This window comes from Xenia sp. Carnegie-2017, unplaced genomic scaffold (genome assembly GCF_021976095.1).
Source record: "Xenia sp. Carnegie-2017 unplaced genomic scaffold, XeniaSp_v1 HiC_scaffold_16, whole genome shotgun sequence".
Taxonomy (NCBI): domain Eukaryota; kingdom Metazoa; phylum Cnidaria; class Anthozoa; order Malacalcyonacea; family Xeniidae; genus Xenia; species Xenia sp. Carnegie-2017.
The window spans coordinates 14,137,385-14,157,576 of NW_025813469.1; the positions used below are offsets into that span (position 1 = coordinate 14,137,385).

Genomic DNA, 20,192 nt, shown 5'->3' on the forward strand with positions numbered 1-20,192 from the left:
TGTTGAAATAGCGACAGAAAAGGGAACATTTCTTGACTCCGGTAAGTAGCACAGTATTAGTTTTACCATTTTGTTTTTAACACGATACTTGAAGAGTGTTTCTACTACTAAGTTTTAATTTAAAGTTATTTTGGTCCAGTCTTGTTTGTTCTTCACTTAATCGCTCGCCAGACGTGGCGAAGCTGTCAATTTTTATCGAGTTTTGCATCCATCTTGTATCATGATCAAGGCATCAAGCTAAACTCTCCTGATTTGAATTGAGTTTACCTCCCAAAAATGGGGCATAATTTGTTCATGTTTTTTTTTGAAAAGATGAAGGGAAAGTTTACAACAGAGTTGTGTTGAAAGTGAATGCAGTGCCATGCAAAATTAATGAGAACTATGGTATATGTTGTATAATAAAAATAACTATTAAATTGTTTGCCTGCTCAATTTGACTGACTGTATGGTGTAGACAATTATAATGAGATTGGAAAGTTGGATTTATGCAAACAATTTTAAAGTACTACTTAGCGTTTCTGTAAATGAAGTATTTATTGTTATAGTAAACAGGTTAATACTTCAAAACCAAGATGAAAGTAGTGTGTTGAACAATGTGCTAAGATTTGTTTCTACCTTGAAATTTTTGTTCAACAGTAGCTTATGATTATATCATTAATATGCATGAAAAATTAAACATATTGTCTCAACTCATTAAATCCATACTTGGTATGATTCCAGGTAATCCACAAATTCACATCGGATGCACTAGTTACAATGAAGTTGAATGTAGAAGAAGCAAAAATAGATGGCAAAGAAATTCTTTCTGTCTTATGAAGAATTAGTAGAAATCAATAAAAAGAATTCTTTAAACAAATTGTAAACAAATTTAAATTGCTCATGGTCAAGGAACCTAGTCAAAGAAACAAAGTCTGTCTTCAACATGCAACCTTTCCAATTATTTAGTTTCTTTGTACAAAATACTATTTTCGAGAAACTTGATTTGTAAGTCTTTCATTAATATTTTTTTACCAAGAGATAAAAGGAACTAATTCAAAGGCTTGATGTAAAATACAAAGATTTAACAAGTTGTTTATCATTTAATTCCCAAATGTTAGTTTGTACATATAAATAATTAGTATTGGTAGCTGTAAGTTGTTTAAGCAAAACAGAAGAGTAGTAGTGCTCGAAGGGGTTAGCATTTTGAAAAATTATATCTTGTTCATGACATATATTACACAATTCCAAAACTGTAAGTAATGCACAATAATATCTATAGAACTTGATAAATTTCTTCACCTACACTGTCAAATAACTATTTTGCCTTCATGCAGCAATAGACAGTGTTTTTGTCAGAGAAACCAGTGCACTTTAGTTTCCAAGTTTGTAATTTCAATGGAAAATTAATGTAGTTCTGTTCAGTAATAGATCCAAGATTCTGCCAAGCTGTTTACAAAATACAAATTACATGGCAAAAGTATCATGGTGTTTTGAATTTTTTTCTTTTTTGTAGCTCTACTAGTTCAACATGCTTTCTTTATGAGTTTTCAGTAGATTTATCAGGTAATGACAATACACTTATGATACTTATCCATGGTAAATTTTCAGTTGACTTATGTCGTAGGACTGAAGCAAACATTTTATTGCTTCCTTAGGAGCATTTTTACACAGATTTATCCATTTGAGCAAGAAAAATAGTTGCACCAAACTGTTTACAAACAGTCAAACACACAAAAGCATGAAATAATGTATAAGTTTGACGAGATTGACAGGACTAGTAAAGAATGCCGTTTGATTTTCACTTTTAAAAGGCTAAAATGTCATAAAATAACTTAAATGTTACATCCAAAATATGCGTTTCTCTACCGTCGATCTTCTTTATTTTGATGTGTGTCTGTACTGTGTTTTTCACGCAATGCTGAAGCATTATTTTCACATGATATGCTGTCGGTATCGTAATTGTTTTTTTGCTCACTTGTTTTCGTTCATACAAACAGTGTTAGAAATCAGGAGGAAGTGAATATTGAAAAAAATTTTTAAAGTGGAAATTTTGACCACCAAAATCCGCCATTACCGCCATGTTTTTGATCACGGGGTCCAGGCCCCTTTGCCCCTCCAGGTTTTATAGAGCTCAATGGCTTTCTCTGAAGACGCCATTTTGAAAAGTTCTCGCAATTTCACCCGATTAGCAAACCCAAAAGTTTACGGCGACAGCCGAAAAAATATTCTGTTTGCGCATGATCCACATGATCAGCGCAAACTTTTTAAATTCAAAATTGATTTTTCGATTCTGTTTAAAAAAATTGGCGAATTGACAATTCAAGGCTTTTTCTTCAATCATTTATCCGACTTTGGCATGCATTGCATTGCAAAATTCAAACAGGAGAGAGCAGAATATTACCCATAATGAAACTCCTTTTCATGACGTAACCATAAAAAGGAACGAAACACGACAATCTGAGAACATAGCAAAAGAAGGTTGGTGGTCATCAATATTGAGTAAATGTCAAATTATTTTGGGAGAATGCTTGGATATTTAGAAAACCAAAATCAATGTTTTGTGCTGCTGGGAACTTTAAAGACACCAAAGAAACTACATTTCATGAGGAAGCTTTCCTAGTCTAAACAGTGAAGAGTATTCTTTATGGACAAAGCTTGGTCATTCTTCATGGCTATAGTGAGACTCAGAAAGTGGCAAATATGTACACTAATGACTATGTGTTAACTTTGAAAGGCAAAAAAAGAGGCCAAAAGCATGTAAAGTAAATGAAGATTTTTCGTTTTGAAAGTCGATGCATTGACTGAAAAACATCTTGGGTTACGTTATAACAGTTTAATCTTACATCGAAATTTGTCTTATTCTTGAGAGTTGTAGCAACAATCTTTTCTTCGGAATGTCAAAGAAGCTAGATTTAAGAAATAAAAGATGTTTACTGTGTTTGCACAGGCTTACGAAAACGAGGAGGCATTTGGGAGAACTTGAGAAATGATCAGTGCAAGCCCGAAACCGAAGGTCGAGGGTTGTGCCTGCTCGAAAAATTTGCAGTTACAGCATCATTTGACTGATAATTAGTTCAAAGTACAATGAATAACAAATTTAAAATCAACTATATCGTAGAAAGGATAAATCTAAAGCGCGACGAGTTTGCCGTCATCACAACTATTTGTTTGACGCAATGAAAAAGGTTATTCGTATGGGCAAGTTTTCACAAGAAAAACCGCTTGTCAATTATCATTTTTGTTCTAATTCAACAAACCAGAACATTATTTAGGTAATTATTCACTGAAAACAGCTTCATTTGATCATTTTGTTCTAATTGATCAAATTTAGTTACAAGTGATCGAGCGACCTTTTCTCGAAAGATGACTGGGAGTATTGGAACTTCAATCAACAGTCTTCTTAAGGACTACACTAACCTGGCGATGTACGTTTGCAAAACATGTTACGATATTCCCATGCTCAACAACAAGAAATTTAATAAAATTATATTAATTCCATATGCTTATGAAATACTTAATCAGGCAATCAGCCAGGCAATTTAAACGATGAAATTACATTACATTACCAAAATTATAATGTTAGGGTAATTATAATACTGGTGCTAGTCCAACAATAACTCGGCGTATATAAACTTATGAACTATCAAGTTATATTACAAAAATCAAAAGATTCAAAGATTCCAAGATTTCAAGATTCCAGAATTCCAAGGCTCCAAGATTACAAGATTCCAAATTCCAGATTCCATGTTTTATAATTTACCGAGTGTAAACTACTTGAGACATGGCTAATAAGTGGCATTATGTAAATCTAACTTGACCATACGTTATAATTTATAGCCATACTCGTCTGTCGTATGCCAAGGTCCATACTAAAACGAGGTTTACTATCTCTCAAGCAGTCGTTTGAAAATCTATCACAAAACATTCAAGATGTATTTACCACTACTGGCATCAGTCATGCTGATATTTTGTTCTTCCATCATCGATTCGGTTGCAGGTCGTGAATATTCAAAAGGTAAAGTGCTGAACATTATCAAAGGAAAGGTAAAAAAGGAAAGGTAAAAAAGACTGTTTGTTCGAAAGTTGATTACATGCATAAAAACTGAACCTCGCACGCACGTCTGGTAGACTGGAGACTTAAAATAATGCTTTCGTCTTATGTTTCAGGAATATTTAATCACTTGATTGAAGGAATACCATTGGCAAATATCACCACCAACATAGACTTTAAAGTTGAACAGATGATAAAAAGGGGAAATGTAGCAGTATGAAGATACCGAAGACATACTTATGGAAAGAACAACGAAATGTTATTAACATTCCGGTAAGTTTGTTATAGCTCATATATAAAAAGAAGCAAAATTAAAGCGAACCTAAGTCAAAAAGTGATTATAAAAAAAACTTTACTTTTTGTGGTAATTTAGCCTTTGTTGACATGTAACATTCATCTGTCGTATTGAACTATGAATACGAAATTTGTCTGCGTAGAGATGTGAATAATCATTATTATTCAATATGTAAGCAAGCTGTGATTGGTCAACTACCTGCAGATAATTCTTGATATCTGCAATTATGACGTCATATCTACAGATAATATTTCTAAAATTATGGACGCCATTAAAAGCCTGTTTTGAAAACAAATCAACCATCAGCGATGTTTGTCACAGTTTCTAAAAACATTGTGAAATCTTTTAGACGAAAAGGGTGCGGAAGACACTAAAAAAGCGGCGAAGCTGGCTTTGAACACATTTACAACACAATTAAACGAAACGAATTTGAATAAATTGTCTGACAAAAACAACTTAGCGAAGGTTTAAAAAATGTTTTATATTGATATGTTTTGATAATACTTCAGTGAATAATAAAACAATTAATGAATTCGTTTTACGCATGATGTCAAGAGTTATTCAAACCAACGTCAATAATATCCGCCTCTGCTTCGCATCGGTAGATAACATTGACCTTGGTCTGAATAATTCTTGATATCATGCTCAACCTCATCAATAATTGCTTATTATCAGCAGGATTTCGAAAAAATTCTCTAGCCAAACATGCAAATTGAAAAATGCTTTATGTACTGAAACACAAGTCACGATTTACAGAAATATAAATTAAACCCATTTCTAGTGGAGTTAAGAAGGGGGGGGATAGGGGAGGGGCACCATTTGCTACTTGACTAAAGCATCGCACCTTAAAATAAGCAATCACTGTAACTGCGTTTCCTAAATAACAGTTGAATGACTACGAAAAACTTTAGACGGAGACAAGAAAATTTTGTAATAAACATGTTTCAAAATGAAAGTCTACAACGGTTATGGTCTCCAAACTCATTTTATCTAGAAAATCAGGCTACATAATATGACAAATAAATGTAGGTCTTGTTTCTCCAATGTTTAGTTCAACAATCATGACGTCGGCGGACAGAGGTTCTCTCGCACATTTGAAACAAGATTGTGAATCAAGTATTTGCCCTTGATCTTTTTCCAAACGATGATTGCTCTGCAAAGAAATTTTATTCATTTAGTTCATTTGCCATCACCGAATAGGAAACGAAATGCTTAAATTTGGCTGCCCGTGGTGTGTTTTTGCATTTTAAAGATTCTAATCATCTCCAAAAATATCTCTATCACGTACGCAAAAGGTCAAAAGGTCGGCTTTTGCTCTCGGTTATAAGATGACAGCCAAATTTTCTATGTTATGTCAAAATTCACTTTAAAAGTGTTCATTCATCATACGAATGAAAAATTAGATTTGCTGTTATAACTTCTCACCGGACAGTTGCAAGGACACTGCAATCTTTTCCATGCGACGTCAAGTGGTATCTAAGAGTCACAATGTCTCCCTTGTCATAAACGTTGTCGATAAAAACGTTCATCTTTTTAATAGCTGACAAATTCTCGCCTTGGAAGTGCTTTAACAAATCTAAACGATAATGTGAAAATACAAAATGAAACTCTTGCAACATCTGCGAGTGTGCAGGCAAGTTTTAAAAATGAAAAATGCCTCCCTTACCAGTTTTGCCAATTATTGCCGGTAAACCTTGATTAATTAATACACAGTCATCAGTGTAGAATTTCAACACGTCTTTACCCTTTCCCGCGAGAACGAGTGCGTAATTTTGGTCAAGTATGCTTTTAAGTGTTTCTTCCACTAAACAAAACAAAGGAGTGCGATAAGTATTTTGATTTTAGAAACACAAATGATTAATGTCATTATTATTCTAAAAAGATAAGTCATTGATACACGCGAAACACAAATGACAACTTCTATAACTACATTTAATTTCTTTCGATGTTGCTGTATCAACAACCAAAGGATAAAACATCAACAAGAACGATGCCAGTAGCGCTGTATTCATTTCGAATTGTTCGTGTTAATTTTCCCAACGTTTTCCTCGCGAACTGATCAGTGCTAGACTTCGTGATGGTGTGAACTTTTGGTAACATATCACTTCATTTATGTACTCTCACCCATCAACATCTTCTTTCCTCCCATTGGCTAGGCAAAATTAATTTCTACATTCAATATTTATGTAGTTTGCATGAGGTCTGTGACGTGCACTCATTTTCAAAGAGTCTTGTTTACGAGACTTCTTTGAAGAGATGTTTGATCAAAACGCGTATAGCGACATCATTAACAATGGACAGACGATTTCTAAAGACAAGTTTACCCTAGTTTGTTGAACAAAATTTTGGCCTTTTCAAGATGTATTTACCACTACTGGCATCAGTCATGCTGATATTTTGTACTTCCATCGTCGATTCGGCTGCTGCACGTAAACATACAAGGTAAAGTGCTGAACATTATAAAAAACTTTGACCTTTTGTAATAAATTAGCCTTTGTAAACATGTAACATTCCTCTGTCGTATTCAACTATGAATACGAAATTTGTCTGCGCAGAGACGTGAAGAATCATTATTATTCACTATGTAAGCAAGCTGTGATTGGTCAACTACCTGCAGATAATTCTCGATATCTGCAATTATGACGTCATATCTACAGATAATATTTCTAAAATTATGGACGCCATTAAAAGCATGTTTTGAAAACAAATCAACCATCAGCGATGTTTGTCACAGTTTCTAAAAACATTGTGAAATCTTTTAGACGAAAAGGGTGCGGAAGACACTAAAAAGCGGCGAAGCTGGCTTTGAACATATTTACAACATAATTAAACGAAACGAATTTGAATAAATTGTCTGACAAAACAACTTAGCGAAGGTTTGAAAAATGTTTTATATTGATATGTTTTGATAATACTTCAGTGAATAATAAAACAATTAATGAATTCGTTTTACGCATGATGTCAAGAGTTATTCAAACCAACGTCAATAATATCCGCCTCTGCTTCGCATCGGTAGATAACATTGACCTTGGTCTGAATAATTCTTGATATCATGCTCAACCTCATCCAATAATTGCTTATTATCAGCAGGATTTCGAAAAAAATTCTCTAGCCAAACATGCAAATTGAAAAATGCTTTATGTACTGAAACACAAGTCACGATTTACAGAAATATAAATTAAACCCAGTTCTAGTGGAGTTAAGAAGGGGGAGAGGGGAGGGGCACCATTTGCTACTTGACTAAAGGGAGGCACCTTAAAATAAGCAATCACTGTAACTGCGTTTGTTAAATAACAGTTGAATGACTACGAAAAACTTTAGACGGAGACAAGAAAATTTTGTAATAAAGATGTTTCAAAATGAAAGTCTACAACGGTTATGGTCTCCAAAGCTCATTTTATCTAGAAAATCAGGCTACATAATATGACAAATAAATGTAGTGTCTTGTCTTCTCCAATGTTTAGTTCAACAATCATGACGTCGGCGGACAGAGGTTCTCTCGCACATTTGAAACAAGATTGTGAATCAAGTATTTGCCCTTGATCTTTTTCCAAACGATGATTGCTCTGCAAAGAAATTTTATTCATTTAGTTCATTTGCCATCACCGAATAGGAAACGAAATGCTTAAATTTGGCTGCCCGTGGTGTGTTTTGCATTTTAAAGATTCTAATCATCTCCAAAATATCTCTATCACGTACGCAAAAGGTCAAAAGGTCGGCTTTTGCTCTCGGTTATAAGATGACAGCCAAATTTTCTATGTTATGTCAAAATTCACTTTAAAATGTGCTCATTCATCATACAATGAAAAATTAGATTTGCTGTTAAAAGTTCTCACCGGACAGTTGCAAGGACACTGCAATCTTTTCCATGCGACGTCAAGTGGTATCTAAGAGTCACAATGTCTCCCTTGTCATAAACGTTGTCGATAAAACGTTCATCTTTTAATAGCTGACAAATTCTCGCCTTGGAAGTGCTTTAACAAATCTAAACGATAATGTGAAAATACAAAATGAAACTCTTGCAACATCTGCGAGTGTGCAGGCAAGTTTTAAAATGAAAAATGCCTCCCTTACCAGTTTTGCCAATTATTGCCGGTAAACCTTGATTAATTAATACACAGTCATCTGTATAGAATTTCAACACGTCTTTACCCTTTCCCGCGAGAACGAGTGCGTAATTTTGGTCAAGTATGCTTTTAAGTGTTTCTTCCACTAAACAAAAGAAAAGAGTGCGATAAGTATTTTGATTTTAGAAACACAAATGATTAATGTCATTATTATTCTAAAAAGATAAGTCATTGATACACGCGAAACACAAATGACAACTTCTATAACTACATTTAATTTCTTTCGATGTTGCTGTATCAACAACCAAAGGATAAAACATCAACAAGAACGATGCCAGTAGCGGTGTATTCATTTCGAATTGTTCGTGTTAATTTTCCCAACGTTTTCCTCGCGAACTGATCAGTGCTAGACCTCGTGATGGTGTGTACCTTCTGGTAACATATCACTTCATTTATGTACTCTCACACCCATCAACATCTTCTTTCCTCCCATTGGCTAGGCAAAATTATAATCTACATTCAATATTGATGTAGTTTGCATGAGGTCTGTGACGTGCACTCATTTTCAAAGAGTCTTTTTACGAGACTTCTTTGAAGAGATGTTTGATCAAAAACGCGTATAGCGACATCATTAACAATGGACAGACGATTTCTAAAGACAAGTTTACCCTAGTTTGTTGAACAAAATTTTGGCCTTTTTCAAGATGTATTTACCACTACTGGCATCAGTCATGCTGATATTTTGTACTTCCATCGTCGATTCGGCTGCTGCACGTAAACATACAAGGTAAAGTGCTGAACATTATAAAAAAAACTTTGACCTTTTGTAATAAATTAGCCTTTGTAAACATGTAACATTCCTCTGTCGTATTCAACTATGAATACGAAATTTGTCTGCGCAGAGACGTGAAGAATCATTATTATTCACTATGTAAGCAAGCTGTGATTGGTCAACTACCTGCAGATAATTCTCGATATCTGCAATTATGACGTCATATCTACAGATAATATTTCTAAAATTATGGACGCCATTAAAAGCATGTTTTGAAAACAAATCAACCATCAGCGATGTTTGTCACAGTTTCTAAAAACATTGTGAAATCTTTTAGACGAAAAGGGTGCGGAAGACACTAAAAAAGCGGCGAAGCTGGCTTTGAACATATTTACAACATAATTAAACGAAACGAATTTGAATAAATTGTCTGACAAAAACAACTTAGCGAAGGTTTGAAAAATGTTTTATATTGATATGTTTTGATAATACTTCAGTGAATAATAAAACAATTAATGAATTCGTTTTACGCATGATGTCAAGAGTTATTCAAACCAACGTCAATAATATCCGCCTCTGCTTCGCATCGGTAGATAACATTGACCTTGGTCTGAATAATTCTTGATATCATGCTCAACCTCATCCAATAATTGCTTATTATCAGCAGGATTTCGAGAAAAATTCTCTAGCCAAACATGCAAATTGAAAAATGCTTTATGTACTGAAACACAAGTCACGATTTACAGAAATATAAATTAAACCCAGTTCTAGTGGAGTTAAGGAGGGGAGAGGGAGGGCACCATTTGCTACTTGACTAAAGGAGGCACCTTAAAATAAGCAATCACTGTAACTGCGTTTGTTAAATAACAGTTGAATGACTACGAAAAACTTTAGACGGAGACAAGAAAATTTTGTAATAAAGATGTTTTAAAATGAAAGTCTACAACGGTTATGGTCTACAAAGCTCATTTTATCTAGAAAATCAGGCTACATAATATGACAAATAAATGTAGGGTCTTGTCTTCTCCAATGTTTAGTTCAACAATCATGACGTCGACGGACAGAGGTTCTCTCGCACATTTGAAACAAGATTGTGAATCAAGTATTTGCCCTTGATCTTTTTCCAAACGATGATTGCTCTGCAAAGAAATTTTATTCATTTAGTTCATTTGCCATCACCGAATAGGAAACGAAATGCTTAAATTTGGCTGCCCGTTGTGTGTTTTTTGCATTTTAAAGATTCTAATCATCTCCAAAAATATCTCTATCACGTACGCAAAAGGTCAAAAGGTCGGCTTTTGCTCTCGGTTATAAGATGACAGCCAAATTTTTCTATGTTATGTCAAAATTCACTTTAAAAGTGTTCATTCATCATAACAATGAAAAATTAGATTTGCTGTTAAAAGTTCTCACCGGACAGTTGCAAGGACACTGCAATCTTTTCCATGCGACGTCAAGTGGTATCTAAGAGTCACAATGTCTCCCTTGTCATAAACGTTGTCGATAAAAACGTTCATCTTTTTAATAGCTGACAAATTCTCGCCTTGGAAGTGCTTTAACAAATCTAAACGATAATGTGAAAATACAAAATGAAACTCTTGCAACATCTGGAATGTGCAGGCAAGTTTTAAAAATGAAAAATGCCTCCCTTACCACTTTTGCCAATTATTGCCGGTAAACCTTGATTAATTAATACACAGTCATCTGTATAGAATTTCAACACGTCTTTACCCTTTCCCGCGAGAACGAGTGCGTAATTTTGGTCAAGTATGCTTTTAAGTGTTTCTTCCACTAAACAAAACAAAAGAGTGCGATAAGTATTTTGATTTTAGAAACACAAATGATTAATGTCATTATTATTCTAAAAAGATAAGTCATTGATACACGCGAAACACAAATGACAACTTCTATAACTACATTTAATTTCTTTCGATGTTGCTGTATCAACAACCAAAGGATAAAACATCAACAAGAACGATGCCAGTAGCGGTGTATTCATTTCGAATTGTTCGTGTTAATTTTCCCAACGTTTTCCTCGCGAACTGATCAGTGCTAGACTTCGTGATGGTGTGAACTTTTGGTAACATATCACTTCATTTATGTACTCTCACACCCATCAACATCTTCTTTCCTCCCATTGGCTAGGCAAAATTAATTTCTACATTCAATATTTATGTAGTTTGCATGAGGTCTGTGACGTGCACTCATTTTCAAAGAGTCTTGTTTACGAGACTTCTTTGAAGAGATGTTTGATCAAAAACGCGTATAGCGACATCATTAACAATGGACAGACGATTTCTAAAGACAAGTTTACCCTAGTTTGTTGAACAAAATTTCGACCTTTTTCAAGATGTATTTACCACTACTGGCATCAGTCATGCTGATATTTTGTACTTCCATCGTCGATTCGGCTGCTGCACGTAAACATACAAGGTAAAGTGCTGAACATTATAAAAAAAACTTTGACCTTTTGTAATAAATTAGCCTTTGTAAACATGTAACATTCCTCTGTCGTATTCAACTATGAATACGAAATTTGTCTGCGCAGAGACGTGAAGAATCATTATTATTCACTATGTAAGCAAGCTGTGATTGGTCAACTACCTGCAGATAATTCTCGATATCTGCAATTATGACGTCATATCTACAGATAATATTTCTAAAATTATGGACGCCATTAAAAGCATGTTTTGAAAACAAATCAAACATCAGCGATGTTTGCCACAGTTTCTAAAAACATTGTGAAATCTTTTAGACGAAAAGGATGCGGAAAACACTAAAAAAGCGGCCAAGCTGGCTTTGAACATATTTGCAACATAATTAAACGAAACGAATTTGAATAAATTGTCTGACAAAAAACAACTTAGCGAAGGTTTGAAAAATGTTTTATATTGATATGTTTCGATCATACTTCAGTGAATAATAAAACAATTAATGAATTCGTTTTACGCATGATGTCAAGAGTTATTCAAACCAACGTCAATAATATCCGCCTCTGCATCGCATCGGTAGATAACATTGACCTTGGTCTGAATAATTCTTGATATCATGCTCAACCTCATCCAATAATTGCTTATTATCAGCAGGATTTCGAGAAAAATTCTCTTGCCAAACATACAAATTGAAAAATGCTTTATGTACTGAAAGACAAGTCACGATTTACAGAAATATAAATCAAACCTAGTTCTAGTGGAGTTAAGGAGGGGGGAAACACCATTTGCTACTTGACTAAAAGATCGCACCTTAAAATAAGCTATCACTGATACTATGTTTGCTAAGTAACAGATGAATGACTACGTAAAAATTCAAACGAAGACAAGAACATTTTGGAATAAAGATGTTTCAAAATAGAATTTAAATTAAAAGTCTACAACGGTTATGGTCTTCAAAGCTCATTTTATCTAGAAATTTAGTAATAAGACAAATAAAAGTAGTGTCTATTTTCCTCCAATGCTGAGTTTAACAATCATTTAGGACAGAGGTTCTCTCGCTCATTTGAAACTTGATTGTGAATCAAGTATTTGCCCTTGATCTTTTTCCAAACGATGATTAGTCTGCAAGAAATTTATTCATTTAGTTTATTTGCCATCATCGATTTAGAAATGAAATGCTTAAATTTGGCTGCCCATTGTGTGTTTTAGCATTTTAAAGATCTAATCATCTCCAAAAATATCTCTTTCACGAACGCAAAAGGTCAAAAGGTCAACTTTTGCTCTCGGTTATAAGATGACAGCCAAATTTTTATGTTATGTCAAAATTCACTTTAAAATGTGCTCATTCATCATAACAATGAAAAATTGGATTTGCTGTTAAAAGTTCTCACCGGATAGTGTAAAGGACACTGCAATCTGCTAAATGGTTGGTCCGTGGTATCTAACAGTAACAATGTCTCCCATGTCATAAACGTCGTCCATAAAACGTTAACCTTTTAATAATTGTTGTTTTATTAAAAACGGTTTGGTAGAGATGTAACAACTCTAAACGATATCGTGAAAATACAAAATAAAACTTTTGCAACATCTGCGAGTGTGCAGGCAAGTTTTTAAAATGAAAAATGCCTCACTTACCTGCTTTGCCATTTATTGCCGGAACACCTTGATTAATCAATACACAGTTCTCTGTATAGAATTTTACAATTTCTTTACCCTTTCCCCCCTCGATACCAAGTGTGTAAATTTTGTCAAGTATGCCTTTAAGTGTTTTTTCCACTAGACAAAACAAAGAGTACGATAAGTATTTTGATTTTCAAAACACCAACGACTAATTACATGATTATTCCTAAAAGATAAGTCATTGATACACGCGAAACACAAATGACAACTTCTATAACTACATTTAATTTCTTTCGATGTTGCTGAATCACAAACCAAAGGATAAAACATCAACAAGAACGATGCCAGTAGCGGTGTATTCATCTCAAATTGTTGGTGTTAGTTTTCCAAACGTTTTCCTCGCAAACTGATCAATGCTAGACCTCGTGATGGTGTGTACCTTCCGGTAACATATCACTTCATTTATGTACTCAGACACCCATCAACATCTTCTGTCCTCCCATTGGCTAAGCAAAATTAAAATCTACATTCAATATTCATTGCAGTTTATATGAGGTCTGTGACGTGCACTCATTTTCAAAGAGTCTTGTTTACGAGACTTCTTTGAAGAGATGTTTGATCAAAAACGCGTATAGCGACATCATTAACAATGGACAGACGATTTCTAAAGACAAGTCTACCCTAGTTTGTTGAACAAAATTTCGGCCTTTTTCAAGATGTATTTGCCACTACTGGCATCAGTCATGCTGATATTTTGTACTTCCATCGTCGATTCGGCTGCTGGACGTAAACATACAAGGTAAATTGCTGAACATTATAAAAAACTTGACCTTTTGTGGTAAATTAGCCTTTGTAAACATGTAAAATTTATCTGTCGTATTCAACTATGAATACAAAATTTGTCTGCGCAGAGATGTGAATATGTTTTGATCATACTTCAGTGAACAATAAAACAATTAATGAATTCGTTTTCCGCATGATGTCAGACTTTGTCAATAATATCCGCCTAGGCTACGCTTCGGTAGATAACATCGACCTTGTTCTGAATAATTCTTGATATCATGCTCAACCAATAATTATTATCAGCAGGATTTTGACCAATGAGAGTACGAGAAAAATAGTACATTGAAAAGTAATTTGATTGGTCTAACTCCAACGTCACCATTGTAATGGCTTTATAAAATTATTCGTCGAGTTTTTCATCAAGGTCACATATAAATAACAATATAAACAAATTCGCATATAATCCTCCAAAAGCACTTACATTTATGTTTAATTGTTCGTCAAAGGGAAAAGCCTTTTTTCTATCTTTCCTGTAGAGAAATGTTGGTGTTCAAAAAAATCAACGGTGACTACCTCGCTCACGTGGGAATGGTGAATTTAGAAAATCCATGTCCAATTTCGCCGCCGTGAATAACGTAAAATTATATGTGAGTTTATGCATGAATTGTCAACAGCAAGAATAAAGTTGGTCAGTATATAAAGACATATAGTTCGTGCTACAATTTTTCAATAAAACGTTTTATTGCAAAATATTCTCTTCTCGTTGTATATTTCATGTATAGACGAATGACTGAGTAGTAATAAAGGCAATAAAAGGAGGCAAATGGAGTGTTTGATTTTTTATAGGAATTCATGGATACATTCGAGGAAACTGCTAACATGATTGTCGCATGTATGTTAATACATTAGTGAAATCATAAAGTTAGGTTAATTACAATGCTGGTGGAACATTAATAAGTCGACCTAGACTAAACTATAAAAGATCAAGGTACATGAGGTTAAACAGGCTAATAATTGAGAAAACTGTAATAGATAGTATAGTGCGAGATATAGTAGTTTAACAAGCAACCGAGTATTTTCTGAATCAGTAAGTGCATAGAATTTGCTTTATTTTATAAAAAAGTAATGTGTTAGTCCTGTTTTATGTTTTCCATTTCTTTAATGAGTTTTTCGAGAAAAGAAGCAACACATTCCGAACTTCTTTTTGATATTTGTTTTGCAAAGAAATCGCCAGCAAATGTACCAACAAGCATGCCTACAACAGCACCAAGAATTGGAATTGGTATGAAAAACTGACCAATGAACATTCCTCCAATACTTCCTCCCACACGACAAGAAAAACCTATTGATGCATCCACAATTTCTTTGATAAACTCTTCTCTCTTTGTGATCAAAAGTCCTTCGTCCCATTTCTTCTTTGACTCTTTTATTCTTATACATAGCATTATTGCTTCTACCAGTGCTGTTATTCCAATACCAAAGATGGATCCAAGACCTGTTTGTGTGAACAAAATTTGTTGTTCGTTGAAATGGTCGACTTGATTATAGCTTTCATGCAAATATAAAGTGAATATTGTTCATCTGTTCCTCTCTCTACATACATTCTAGACATGGATATAATAGAACTAGATTGCTGACGAGTGTGACGTAATATAAGACTTATTAAGACGGCAGCGTGACATTCTTGATAAATCCAAGATGGCGCGGAAACCGGGCAAAAAACTTGGGGCTACTATTATGCAATTGTTGTTTTTTGCAGTTTACTTCGTTTCAGTGTTTTCAAACTCCTCCAATCAAGTTCTATTGGAAACAAAGCGTTATGAATAACGTTTTGAAGTCACATTTGACTATTATTATTAAAATACGGGCAAAAAATATCGCTTGCGAAGTGTTGTGTAAATTGGTCGTTTGGTTGTCCCGTGGCGTTTTGTTTGTCCACTAAAATCAACGAAGAAGTAAATTGCTAAAAACGTCAATTGCCCTATAGTAACTTCATGTTTTTGCCCGGTTCCCACGCCATCTTGGATTTATTATGGATGTCACGCAATATGGCGGCTCGTCAGCAATCTAGACCTACTATACATTGAGTTATATAAGACCTGGAGGGGAAAAGGGGCCTGGACCCCGTGGTCAAAAACATGGCGATAATGGCGGATTTTGGTGGTCAAAACTTCCACTTTAAAAATTTTTTTCAATATTCACTCCCTCCTGATTTCTTATACGAACGATGACAAATGAGAAAAAAACAATTACGATACCGACAGCATATCATGTGAAAATAATGCTTCAGAATTGCGTGAAAAACACATTACACACACACATCAAAATAAAGAAAATCGACGGTAGAAAAACACATATTTTGACTGCAACATTTAAGTTATTTTATGACATTTTAACCGTGAAAATCAAACGGCATTCTTTAGTAGACCTGTCAATCTCGTCAAACTTGTACATTATTTCATGCTTCTGTGTGTTTGACTGTCTTTAAACAGTTTGGTGCAACTATTTTCCTTGCTCAAATGGATAAATCTGTGTTAAAATGCTCCTAAGGAAGCGAGAAAATGTCCTACGACATAAGTCAACTGAAAATTTACCATGGATAAGTATCATGAGTGTATTGTCATTACCTGATAAATCTACTGAAAACTCATAAAGAAAGCATGTTGAGCTAGAAGAGCTACAAAAAGAAAAAAATTCAAAACACCATGATGATACTGTTGGTTGGAAATTAGTATTTTGTAAACTGCTTGGCAGAACCTTGGATCTATTACTGAACAAAACTACATTAATTTTCCATTGAAATAACAAACTTGGAAACTAGTTTGGAAACTAGGAAAGTGCATTGGTTTCTCTGACAAAAACACTCTGTCTATTGCTGCATGAAGGCAAAATAGTTAATTGACAGTGTAGGTGAAGAAATTTAGCAAGTTCTATAGATATTATTGTGCAATACTTACAGTCTTTTGGAATTGTGTAGTGTATGTCAAGAGCAAGGTATAATTTTTCAAAAATGCTAACCCCTTTTATGCACTACTATTCTGTATTGCTTGAACAACTTACAGCTACCAATACTAATTATTTATATGTACAAACTAACAATTGGGAATTAAGTGATAATAACTTCATAAATCTTTGTATTTTACATCAAGCCTTTGAATTTGTTCCTTTTATGTCTTGGTAAAAAAAAATATTAATGAAAGACTTACAAATCAAGTTTCTCGAAAATAGTATTTTGTACAAAGAAACTAAACATAATTGGAAAGGTCACATGTTGAAGACAGACTTTGCTTCTTTGACTAGGTTGCTTGACCATGAGCAATTTAAATTTGTTTACAATTTGTTTAAAGAATTCTTTTTATTGATTTCTACTAATTCTTCATAAGACACAAAGAAGTTCTTTGCCATCTATTTTTGCTTCTTCTTCATTCAACTTCATTGCAACCAATGCATTCGATGTGAATTTGTGGATCACCTGGAATCATACCAAGTATGGATTTGGTGAGATGAGACAATAATATGTTTAATTTTTCATGAATATTAATGATATAATCACAAGCTACTATTGAACAAAAATTTCAAGGTAGAAACAAATCTTAGCACATTGTTCAACACACTTCTTTTATCTTGGTTTTGAAGTACTAACCTGTTTACTATAACAATAAATACTTCACTTATAGAAACGCTAAGTAGTACTTTAAAACTGTTTGCATAAATCCAACTTTACGATCCCATTATAATTGTCTACACTATACAGTCAGTCAAATTGAGCAGGCAGGCAGTTTAATGGTTATTGTTATTATATGGCATATACAATAGTTCACATTAATTTTGCATTGCATTGCATTCAATTTCAACACAACTTTGCTGTAAACTTTTCCTAAATATTTTCAAAAAACAATATGAACAAATTCTGCTCCATTTTTGGGAGGTAAACTCAATTCAAATCAGGAGATTTTAGCTTGATCATGATACAAGATGGATGTAAAACTCGATAAAAATTGGCAGCTTCGCCTCGTCTGGCGAGCGATAAACTGAAGAACAAACAAGAATGGACCAAAATAACTTTAAATTAAAACCTAGTAGTAGAAACACTTTTCAAGTATCGTGTTAAAAACAAAATAGTTAAACTACTACTGTGCTACTTACCGGAGTCATGAAATGTTCCTTTTCTGTCGATATTTCAGCATCCGCAAACCACGGAAGCTTGCAGATTGTTTAATAAATATAATTTTAAAAAGTGTTTATGTTAGGAAAATAGTTTTGATATTTTCTATACTCCCAATCGTGGTGGTCAAATCAGGGTGGGCAAAAAAATTTTTATTTCATGAGCCCGCGTCTTTCCGCTGACTTTGACCACCAAAATCCGCCATGTTTTTGACCACGCGGCCGCGCGCTATTAATTTATAGTAATTTTGCTGACGTTTCCCCTCCAGGTCTTATAGAACTCAATGCTACTATATCTATGATTCTAGAGTATTAACTTTCCTGGAGTGAACTAATGTTGAAACTCGATTAATATATACTCCAGTCTAAAATTTGAGTCCTTATATACTCTAACTTTGTGTTTTCATCAGAGGTCACTGTTTTGAAACATGAGTTGTTGCATACTTCAGTCTAAAGTCTCATTTGACGTAACGTTGAAATTGATACAAACCTGAAAGTCCACCTTTTCCAACAAATTCAATGTTGTTTCCAAATGTAGAAAGACCTAAAACCTTTTCAACAACTTCAATAGCTATTTTGGGGATTTGCTGCACAGTTTGGTAGCCAGCTCGTACCATGCTTTTACAGTAATCAATAAAAAATGAAACTAGGCTGGTTGCTTGAAGACTGATGTTTAAATCACATAAACACCACATCACAAAACTTTCACAGTTGTTTTTCGCCACATCGTAGAATTTTTCGTCTTTTCTTTTTCTTGCTCGCTTTGCCACCTATCAACAAAAAATTGTTTCTTATTATTTGACAGTACATAGAGAAGATTTGTTTAAAGACAACGAAGTGTTTTCATTATGATAGTATTGTAAACGAGCAAGCATTTTTGCCGAGAAAGGCGATTATTAAAGAATATTAGGAGATAATTACAATGCTTCCCACCCTACGCCAGTAAAACAGGATGTATTCCATGGTATCATACACCATATGGATATATAAATGATCTAGAGCGTCATGAAAATGATGTCATTTGCTCAAATATGAGACATGTCATTTTTACGCCATTTACACGACGTCTTATAGACATTTTGTTTGGTAAATTTCTCTATGATGTGAACGGGTATTACCCTTAAAAATGTCATGTAAGTCATCGTCTACACAGCTTCTCCAAAAGATGTCTCTCACCTCTTCCACTGAAAATCGTTTCAATTCTTCTGGCCAAACGACTCTTTCGACTTCACGACCTTTCTCTTGCAACAGCTCTTCTTTTGAAAGGAAATCTTTGTGGGGTAAAGTCATTTCTTGTACAATACCGACTTGACCGAGTGTTGAACCAGATGAAAAGGATCCGGTTTTAAACAACTGCTTTGTTGCATTCTTGCCTGTATTTGTGTAGTGGATAATTATCGGATTTCCCTCATTTGAGTCAATGCACAAAAAATGATGGTAATACCAGATTTCCCCGAACATCTGAAATTTTTTTATCAAGTGATCCCCAGGTTTTATATCGGAGAATTCATATATTGCTTCTCTTGCTTGTATTTGCCATTCCAATATATGTCGCTGTTCTTTCTCGCTTTTTTTGGAAATCTCTTGCCAAATTTTCTCCGTATTATGTTTGGAAGAACTCATGGCAGAATGATTCAAAAATTGTTGTGTCTATACATGCACATTGTTATGCTTGATCTTAAAACAGACTTCCAATTAATCATATCGCAGTTTGAAATTTCGTTTTCTTCTTGAACACATATCATTATTTATTTTTTTAGAGATCTATTGTTTTTGCAGTGAGTGAACTGTGAACATCTAAATATATGCACAGCATAAACCACTTTTCAGGCTGGATAACTAACATGGTTTAAGCATGTGCGTCTGTTTTTGGTCTTTCATCCACAAAGCTAATGATTTGTCAATATGTCGTTGAGATGAAATGAAAAAATCGACTACTAAACTAAAATGTGCAACATCAATCGAGAAAAAGAACAATACAAATACTATTATAATTTTACCAAAATACAAACGAAAGTATTTGAAAGAG

General features: G+C 34.0%; 3 protein-coding genes and 3 long non-coding RNA genes across 8 annotated transcripts; 1 reads left to right on the forward strand and 5 right to left on the reverse strand.

The window, feature by feature from the left end:
• Positions 1-5,248: 5,248 nt before the first annotated feature.
• Positions 5,249-6,352, reverse strand: LOC124437206. The gene is made up of 4 exons (XM_046987214.1): positions 6,256-6,352; positions 5,992-6,129; positions 5,751-5,901; positions 5,249-5,478 (listed from the first exon to the last, which is right to left on the reverse strand). The coding sequence occupies exons 1-4, from the start codon at positions 6,335-6,337 to the stop codon at positions 5,385-5,387; spliced, it is 465 nt and encodes a 154-aa protein (XP_046843170.1). The 5' UTR covers positions 6,338-6,352; the 3' UTR covers positions 5,249-5,384.
• Positions 6,353-7,646: 1,294 nt separating this feature from the next.
• Positions 7,647-8,254, reverse strand: LOC124437213. The gene is made up of 2 exons (XR_006945601.1): positions 8,162-8,254; positions 7,647-7,891 (listed from the first exon to the last, which is right to left on the reverse strand). It is a non-coding gene; the product is annotated as an uncharacterized LOC124437213 (long non-coding RNA).
• A 1,804-nt stretch (positions 8,255-10,058) lies between these two features.
• LOC124437207 lies at positions 10,059-13,714 on the reverse strand. 2 transcript variants are annotated; one of them, XM_046987216.1, is made up of 4 exons: positions 13,498-13,714; positions 10,818-10,955; positions 10,578-10,728; positions 10,059-10,303 (listed from the first exon to the last, which is right to left on the reverse strand). In XM_046987216.1, the coding sequence occupies exons 1-4, from the start codon at positions 13,577-13,579 to the stop codon at positions 10,210-10,212; spliced, it is 465 nt and encodes a 154-aa protein (XP_046843172.1). In that variant the 5' UTR covers positions 13,580-13,714; the 3' UTR covers positions 10,059-10,209. The 2 variants fall into 2 exon arrangements, with proteins under 2 accessions (XP_046843172.1, XP_046843171.1); XM_046987215.1 differs by lacking the exon at positions 13,498-13,714 and adding an exon at positions 11,082-11,256.
• Positions 11,316-14,823, forward strand: LOC124437223. Of its 2 annotated transcripts, none has more exons than XR_006945616.1 (2): positions 11,316-11,597; positions 14,536-14,823. It is a non-coding gene; the product is annotated as an uncharacterized LOC124437223 (long non-coding RNA). The 2 variants fall into 2 exon arrangements; XR_006945615.1 differs by lacking the exon at positions 11,316-11,597 and adding an exon at positions 13,796-14,015.
• Positions 12,489-13,090, reverse strand: LOC124437218. Its single transcript, XR_006945610.1, has 2 exons — positions 12,988-13,090; positions 12,489-12,718 (listed from the first exon to the last, which is right to left on the reverse strand). It is a non-coding gene; the product is annotated as an uncharacterized LOC124437218 (long non-coding RNA).
• Positions 14,824-15,129: 306 nt separating the features above from the next.
• LOC124436139 lies at positions 15,130-19,813 on the reverse strand. Its single transcript, XM_046986062.1, has 3 exons — positions 19,340-19,813; positions 18,654-18,933; positions 15,130-15,494 (listed from the first exon to the last, which is right to left on the reverse strand). Exons 1-3 carry the CDS (start codon positions 19,784-19,786, stop codon positions 15,130-15,132), a joined length of 1,092 nt encoding a protein of 363 aa, XP_046842018.1. The 5' UTR covers positions 19,787-19,813.
• Between the last annotated feature and the right edge of the window lie 379 nt (positions 19,814-20,192).

Coding starts and splice junctions, on each gene's coding strand:
- LOC124437206 (XM_046987214.1), bottom strand. CDS start 6,337: ATGAATACAGCGCTACTGGCATCGTTCTTGTTGATGTTTTATCCTTTG. Junction 6,130..6,255: donor AACATCGAAAGAAATTAAAT/GTAGTTATAGAA, acceptor TGTTTTGTTTAG/TGGAAGAAACACTTAAAAGC. Junction 5,902..5,991: donor GGCAATAATTGGCAAAACTG/GTAAGGGAGGCA, acceptor ATTATCGTTTAG/ATTTGTTAAAGCACTTCCAA.
- LOC124437207 (XM_046987216.1), bottom strand. CDS start 13,579: ATGAATACACCGCTACTGGCATCGTTCTTGTTGATGTTTTATCCTTTG. Junction 10,729..10,817: donor GGCAATAATTGGCAAAAGTG/GTAAGGGAGGCA, acceptor ATTATCGTTTAG/ATTTGTTAAAGCACTTCCAA. Junction 10,304..10,577: donor AGTGTCCTTGCAACTGTCCG/GTGAGAACTTTT, acceptor ATTTCTTTGCAG/AGCAATCATCGTTTGGAAAA.
- LOC124436139 (XM_046986062.1), bottom strand. CDS start 19,786: ATGAGTTCTTCCAAACATAATACGGAGAAAATTTGGCAAGAGATTTCC. Junction 18,934..19,339: donor AACGATTTTCAGTGGAAGAG/GTGAGAGACATC, acceptor TTTTGTTGATAG/GTGGCAAAGCGAGCAAGAAA. Junction 15,495..18,653: donor TGGAAAAGGTGGACTTTCAG/GTTTGTATCAAT, acceptor TCACACAAACAG/GTCTTGGATCCATCTTTGGT.